General features: G+C 52.2%; 1 protein-coding gene across 1 annotated transcript in view; it reads right to left on the reverse strand.

Annotated features, from left to right (window-relative positions):
- Window positions 1-209, reverse strand: part of LOC119591176 (leucine zipper transcription factor-like protein 1) — an 11362-nt gene that overhangs the window by 8423 nt on the left and 2730 nt on the right. The window contains exon 3 of the mRNA XM_037939885.1: window positions 38-157. Coding sequence (XP_037795813.1) covers window positions 38-157 — 120 coding nt within the window. The remainder of the gene's footprint in view (window positions 1-37; window positions 158-209) is intronic.

A 209-nucleotide genomic window follows, 5' to 3' on the forward strand; every position in this document is an offset into this window, starting at 1 on the left:
TCGTACATTTTCACACATTCCTCGACAATCCCATTACCTCAGACACTTCCTCGAGCGTCGGCCTTGAAGAAACCGTCTTTTTCACTCTGCCAAGTTCGTCGCTGGTCGTCTGTAGCGTCACACTCAGTTCGGCTTTGGTCTTGGCTAAGTCAGTGGCCTGGAAGGACGTGGTCGGAATGATGCCGGGGTTCCTTCTTGATTAGGTGGTG

The sequence above is a fragment of the Penaeus monodon genome, chromosome 28, assembly GCF_015228065.2.
Source record: "Penaeus monodon isolate SGIC_2016 chromosome 28, NSTDA_Pmon_1, whole genome shotgun sequence".
NCBI classification, from domain to species: Eukaryota; Metazoa; Arthropoda; class Malacostraca; order Decapoda; family Penaeidae; genus Penaeus; species Penaeus monodon.